The 6,896-nt window shown below is 38.3% G+C and overlaps 2 protein-coding genes and 1 pseudogene across 3 annotated transcripts; 1 reads left to right on the top strand and 2 right to left on the bottom strand.

The window, feature by feature from the left end:
• LOC110226780 overlaps positions 1-227 on the bottom strand; it is an 840-nt pseudogene extending 613 nt beyond the window's left edge.
• A 315-nt stretch (positions 228-542) lies between these two features.
• On the top strand, positions 543-3,488 carry LOC9299165 (putative G3BP-like protein). 2 transcript variants are annotated; one of them, XM_002863045.2, is made up of 10 exons: positions 543-720; positions 1,060-1,128; positions 1,214-1,351; positions 1,443-1,731; positions 1,845-2,107; positions 2,225-2,399; positions 2,492-2,613; positions 2,704-2,763; positions 2,847-2,910; positions 2,987-3,488. In XM_002863045.2, the coding sequence occupies exons 2-10, from the start codon at positions 1,075-1,077 to the stop codon at positions 3,280-3,282; spliced, it is 1,461 nt and encodes a 486-aa protein (XP_002863091.1). In that variant the 5' UTR covers positions 543-720; positions 1,060-1,074; the 3' UTR covers positions 3,283-3,488. The 2 variants fall into 2 exon arrangements, with proteins under 2 accessions (XP_002863091.1, XP_020875101.1); XM_021019442.1 differs by having other exon boundaries at positions 576-720; positions 1,851-2,107.
• Positions 3,489-3,593: 105 nt separating this feature from the next.
• Positions 3,594-5,922, bottom strand: LOC9299175 (galacturonosyltransferase 8). The gene is made up of 3 exons (XM_002863042.2): positions 5,505-5,922; positions 4,168-5,409; positions 3,594-4,078 (listed from the first exon to the last, which is right to left on the bottom strand). The coding sequence occupies exons 1-3, from the start codon at positions 5,664-5,666 to the stop codon at positions 3,803-3,805; spliced, it is 1,680 nt and encodes a 559-aa protein (XP_002863088.1). The 5' UTR covers positions 5,667-5,922; the 3' UTR covers positions 3,594-3,802.
• Positions 5,923-6,896: the final 974 nt, after the last annotated feature.

The raw sequence follows: 6,896 nt of genomic DNA, 5'->3' as shown, positions 1-6,896 counted from the left end.
GAAGCGGGATTGTTGCGCCGGGGAAGAGAACGAGAGTGTAGTGGGAAGAGAGGAAGCTCTACTAGGTCATCTGATTTGGGCGGATTCGCGTTGTGGTGCTTCTCGGAGAAGGAGGAGGATGAACATCGGAAGGAGAGGAGTTTGCAGCTTCGACGGTTGATGCTCCGGTAAGTAGCTGGAAGATGTAGAGGATTCACGGCGGCGATTAAGCCCAAAACGACGTCGTTTTAGGTAATAACGGAATCGTTAACGGCTGTTATTGGATCTGTTAACGATAGATAACGGCGTGTGGTTTTTGGCCTGGTCAACGAATACTTCATGTTTAAATTGGCTGGTCAACGTTTACTTCATGTTTAAATTGGCCATATAACAAGTTCGCGTATTAAACGGCCATTTTTTTAAAGTTCGGCTATTAAACGACATTTTTCCCGTAAATAAACATAAAAATAGACCCCAAAAGAACGAAATAAATAAAATTAATCATTTGGAAGATTAGAAGAAGAATTTATCTGATACGTACAAGTACAACAATCATACATATAAACTCTACAAAAGCCACTTTTTTTATTCTTCATTTTTTCTACAGCTTTTTTTTGTTCTCACGTCGCTCTCTCTCTCTTTTGAGATTCACCTGTAAAACCCTAACTAGCGCCATAGCCAAGCAAGCTTCCTCGGATCGTCGCTCGAAATTTTCCGGTTAATCGTCAGTTTTTCTTCAAGGTAAACTCTAATTTTGTCTCTACTCCATCGGAAACTTCTCCGAGCAACGGCATACTTACTTACTCCACTCTTTTTCGTTTTTACTTGATCGATTTAAATTCTAGACTGTTCTAGTGCTTAGATCGGTTCTTTATAACTTCGATTTGTGCTTACCTTCTTCGCAAATCTTCTTCGCATTACTTGACGAACTGATTTCAAGGATAGTGGATCTTAATTGATTTCTGTATTCAGATCAGAGATCTCTCTCTCTCTCTCTCTCGTATCACCGTTTTGTTTTACGTCTCCATTGAAGTGGAATTAGTGATTTACAAGGTGATGATGATTGATTTTTATTTGCAGGAGAAAATTAAGGCTATGGCGATGTTAGGTGCACAGCAAGTTCCAACAGCAGCTTGTACTCCAGATATGGTATGATCCAGATGCATTTTGTGTTTGTTTTTATGAAAATTAGAGAATGTGAAAAGTACATTGTTGTTTATTCGTGTGTTTATAGGTTGGGAATGCTTTTGTGCCTCAGTATTATCACATATTGCATCAATCTCCTGAGCATGTTCACAGATTTTACCAAGAGATTAGCAAGTTAGGTCGTCCTGAAGAGAATGGTTTAATGAGCATTACTTCTACCTTGCAAGTGAGTGTACTATAACTTAGCTCTTTCTTTGCATTCTTGAAGTTCTGTTGAAATTGTGCTGAATATAAGTATGTATATATATTTTGAGCAGGCTATTGACAAGAAGATAATGGAGCTAGGTTACGGTGTAGTCAGTGCGGAGATTGCAACTGTGGACTCACAAGAATCTTATGGTGGTGGTGTTCTTGTACTGGTGACTGGGTATTTGACGGGGAAAGACAATGTCAGGAGGATGTTTAGTCAGACCTTCTTCCTTGCTCCACAGGAGACAGGATACTTTGTCTTGAATGATATGTTCCGATACAGTGATGAAGCCGCAATCGTACATGGAAATCAGATTCCAGTGAACAACATCCAAGTTCCTGTCAACACTTACCAGGGTGAGTTGAACCTAGCTTTTGTATGTGCCTCCTTCAAATCAATAAATTATAAGTTGTTTTTTTTTAATGGGGCTCTGGTTTTTATAAGCGTTATAAATATTCTTGTGCTTTAGATACAGATGCTTCGAAAGATATTCCAGATGACTTTGTTCAGGAGAAATATGTCCAAGAGAATCATGCTGTTAAGCAAACCGAGGTGTTGTCCAAGAGCATTAATGGGCCTGAAGTGTTCACTCCCTCTGAAGATGAACAAGTATCAGCTACAGAAGAAGTTCCGGCACCTGAAATAGTTAATGAAGCACCAATCGAAGCGCAGAAGGTTGGAGAATCTGATTCTAGGACTGGCGAAGTTCCAAAGAGATCTTATGCATCCATTGTAAGTAACATACATTTGGGTTGTGTTATGTCTCCTCTTGGTCAAGCTGATGTGAGATGTTTGGCTTCTCTGCCCTTATGATTTGATGCCATTCGTGTTCTTAATCATGATATGTAGGTGAAGATGAAAGAAAATGCTGTACCGATGTCTGCTTCGAGAACTCCAACAAAGGTGGAACCAAAGAAACAAGAAGAGCAAGCCATTCATATCCCTCTACCAACACCATTGTCTGAGAAATCAGATTCAGGAGCAAATGTAGCTGTAAATGAGAACAATCAAGATAATGAAAGAGGTAAATGCTTTTTCCTGGCTCATGTTTTTTTTTACTTCTTAACGGTAAGCATGCTCAGCTGCAATCTTTCTCATTTCTTGATTCTGGAACAGCTCTAGGTCCATCCATCTATCTAAAGGGCTTGCCCCTTGACGCAACACCAGCCTTGCTTGAGACTGAGTTCCAAAAATTTGGACTTATTAGGACCAATGGAATTCAAGTGAGAAGCCAGAAGGTAAAAGAGTCGATGTTTATTAATGCTTAACAATTCTAATAGTTAGTAATATGCAGAGTATTTATTCTTTGAGTATTGTGCTCTATACAGGGATTCTGTTTTGGTTTTGTTGAGTTTGAATCTGCAAGTTCCATGCAAAGCGCTATTGAGGTAAGAACCAACGGTATTACTTCTGAACTTTTCAAGGCCCTGAACATCTTAGGCTAACTAACTGTTACGGGATTTTCCAACAGGCATCACCTGTCTTGCTCAATGGGCACAAAGTAGTTGTGGAGGAAAAGCGATCTACCGCAAGAGGCAAGTTTGCTTAAAACTTTGAGAAATGAACTCTCAGGATCATAAGACATTTATTTATCATTTGTTGTTGAAACAGGGAACTATAGAGGACGTTCGGCGTTTGGTGTAAACACAGGCTACAGAAACGAAGGTGGAAGGGGTCGTGGGAGCTTTGGAGGTGGAAGAGGAGGATATGGTCGGACAGACTTCAACGGATATGGTAATAACAGGGGAAACAATAGAGGAGGATACGCAAACCGAGCAAATGGTGACGGTGGTGGGTTCCCGAGGGCCAATGGTAATAACGGACGTGTAAGACGTGGTGGCGGAATTGATGCTAACAGAGCTACTAAACCCGTGGATGATGCTCCCCGTGTGTCTGTTACTGCGTAAATGTGCTTTTGAAACAAAAAGCTCCATTGGTTTAGAGAGTTTAGGCGTAGAGCAATGGCAAAAAAAAAACACTATTATTCTCTTTTCACTGTGTCGCCATTTTATTAATTGGAGTCAAAACTTGAGAGCAAGAGAGAGTTTCGTCGGCTCTTGATTGTCTATTTTTTTTACTGCTAATGATGAAATCACTTTCTTCATGTCGCTAATCTAAGCTTGCTGATTATGAATTTCTCTTCCAGAAACTGATCACAATTCACTAGAGAAATGTTGAATATCATAATACGATGTGTAACAAATTTAAATGGCATAAATAAGCATAATGATGTAACTTTATAATATATTTAAGCTTTGATATAGGTTGCCATAGAATTACGACAGCTATGAACAAAATACAGATTATGATTCTAAACCCCCAAAAATATATAAATAAACACAAACAAAAACTAAGGTTAAAACTTCGTAGAGCTGAAGTACCAACATATGCTTTCAGATTTTGATGATAAAGAAAAAATTTCAGAGTTCAGAGACCGAAATTGCAAGCCTGAACAAACTCGAGGTCATAGTCGACGTGTTTGGTCCAAAGTGGTCGAAACTGGTTCATAGCTATGTCCAGCCACGGCTTCATGTTACCGTTGAAGTGTACCACTGCAGCGTTACGGATCTCATCCATGCTAATGCTCGGATTGTAACCCAGCCCAAGCACATGCCATGATTTGTCCAGCGGCTTTGTGGTCGAGTAAAACGTGATCAGTCCCGGTGGTAATGTTCCCAGTTTCCATAGAGCCCTGTTCTCGTTCTGCAATTCAAATAAACACAACACAGTCAAAGAAACATCACACAATGAAACGCATTGTCAAATGGCGAAAAGAATATCAGAAAGGTTACCAGATTTTGCCAGTAGTGATATTCTTCTGTGCACTTCTCTCTTCTCCAAGCATCAAGATCAAAGAAGTTCATTCCATACGCCCACGCGCATGCTTTGGGATTAAACTTCTCTTTGATCAAAGGATGTGAGAAATTCATGTATTGAGCGTACCGATGGAACGACCCAAAACAAGTCTCTACAGCTCCATTCACTTTCCCATCCATATCGATCTCCCAAAGCCCCGTTAAATCCTTCTGCACAACCACATCGTCATCCAAAAACAGTATCCTATGTAGTTTCGGGTACATCTCGGGTAAATAAAACCTCAAATGATTCAATATAGACAAATACTTGGGGTTCCTGAACTTCATATTTGTAGTATCCTTTGTTGCATTCTCCAGCTTATTCTCGAAATAGAACTTCTGAAGATTCGCAGATTCCAATTGCTTCAACACAGGTACATACGAAGAGTTCAAAAACGTATAGTCCTCAACAGCTTTAACTTCTACATGAGCTCCTTTATATTCCTTCAGTTTAAACATAACCTGCATCGCCCCAAGATTCATCTTATCAGTCACAACATGAAAGACATGCTTCCACGGCTCCTTAGCATTCTTCACAGCAGAGTTCACAACCACCGACGCCGCAATCACATTATCCGAAAATATAGCGTAATGGTAAAGATTCGGATCCTCAAGCTCCGCCGGTCTATCTTTCCCTTCATCAGTATACTTCTCCGGGTGAGCAATCCTCTCTTCCATCAGCCTCATAGCAAGACAATGCAATCCCTTTGGTATCGATTTCGCAGCAATCAAACTCGAAAACGCACCTTGCTTCTTAGCATTAGTTAACTGTTCATTAACAGCGAAAATCGTATCTTTCAGCTTCTGAATCTTCAACTGATTATCAAAAGACTCTTTAGCTTCAGCAATCACTTGACGAGTCATTTTAATCCGTTCCTTAACTTCTTTCTCAAATTGCCTAAGCACAGATTCTTCAATCGAACCTCCATCAGAATCATACAAAGCTCGATACGTCGGTTTATTAATCAGATCCGTGTAATTCCTCGAAAGATCAGCGAAGATCCTAACGAGTTTCGAATTCTCTAACTTAAGCTTCCTCGCGTAAGAAGCATAAGCTAATGCTAATGACCGATGATCATCAGCTTGTTTCCGGATCTGAATCAACCGTGGCTTAAGCGGATCCGATTTAATATCCAACATGGATCTTCTAGATCCGACTCCATTAGAGTACTCTACACCCTAAAATTCCACAAAAAAATTCGAAAAAATTAAACACAAATCTTCGCCAGCTTTGAATACGATTTGATCGGAGAGATCTGATAGAGAGAACTTACGGGAAGAAGAAGATCAGGTGAATCGTTAGAATCTGAAACGAAGAAGAAGGAGAGAGTGAAGAGGAAGAGTGCGATAGTGGAAGCGAAAGCTGTGAGTCTGATTTTGACACCGTTAATCGCCGGAGATCCGCCGCCGCGTAAAAGTCGGTGGTGATTAGCCATTGGGAGAGAACACTTTGCAACTTGAATCTCACAGTTACATTCAATTTTCAATTATAGAGCTATTAATGGAATCTCTCCCGTCTCACTAATCTTACGCGGCCAAACTATCAAATGTGTCGGTAACCATTTTTTCAACTTTTTTTTAATGTTAATTTAAGTGTAACAATCATATTTTTGACTTTCTATTAAATTTTGTAGTAAAAATTGCCAAGTAGGCAAAGTAGTGTTTTTATATCAGATCTGAGATTTCGATCTGTTAAGTACGTAGCATAATGGGAACAAGAACGATTATATTACTTTTAGATATTTCCCTTACCGAATTTAAAGTTTAAACCATGTTCTAAAAATTTCCGCCTACCTCCTATTACTCTCCGTTTAATCGCTAGACTCACAGTATCTACCTCATTGATGACTACTCGCTAGACTCACTATATCTACCTCATTATAGAAATAAGTTACTCGATTACTTTCTGCCTAATCCGATTACTTCCTGCCTAATACAATTACTCTCTGTCTAATATTACATATCCCGACTATTTTTATATTGCAAATATTAAAAAACTTTTATTTTTTGTTATTCATACATTTGAATTGGGAGTTTGTGATGTTTTACAATAACTTATGTTCAAATTTTAATAAAAATCATAGATATTTTACTAAAAATCATAAAAAAAAATTGTCTCAAAAATATATTTTTATGTGTTTACTGCAATTTTGAAAACAATATTAGATTGATATATTTTAAAAATATTAAAATAACCCTAAAACTAGTCCCCGATTTATCTCCGATTTTAATCCGATTTTGCGATTAATCGCTAGACCCATACCAAACGCCCGACTAGCGCCTGGCGATTTTTCAAACAACAGTTTAAACTATGTAACCATAGATTATTGTATATAAATGGTTACAATATTTTATTTAATAAAATGAATGGTAATGAAATCTAAGACCATACAAATTTACAATTTAACAAAAATATTATTGTGGGACTAGATCATTAGAAGACAGAGATAAGACCAAAGGATATAATATCTAGGCATGTCCATTTTAGGTCTCGGAACGGAAAATAGCGGGTACATGATGAGAACGTATGATTTAGATAATGATTGAAAAACAATCTTTGAACTATTTTTGATAAAATACAGTGAGGAAAATTTCGAGTAACGGATAAAAATTCGGATAGCAAAATTCAATTCTCAAAATCTCATCAATTTGTGTATGGGGTCGAC

Source organism: Arabidopsis lyrata (assembly GCF_000004255.2).
Source record: "Arabidopsis lyrata subsp. lyrata unplaced genomic scaffold ARALYscaffold_26, whole genome shotgun sequence".
Classification (NCBI taxonomy): Eukaryota; Viridiplantae; Streptophyta; class Magnoliopsida; order Brassicales; family Brassicaceae; genus Arabidopsis; species Arabidopsis lyrata.
The sequence above is the reverse complement of the archived record's forward strand: the minus strand, read 5'-3'. Positions and strand labels throughout refer to the sequence as shown.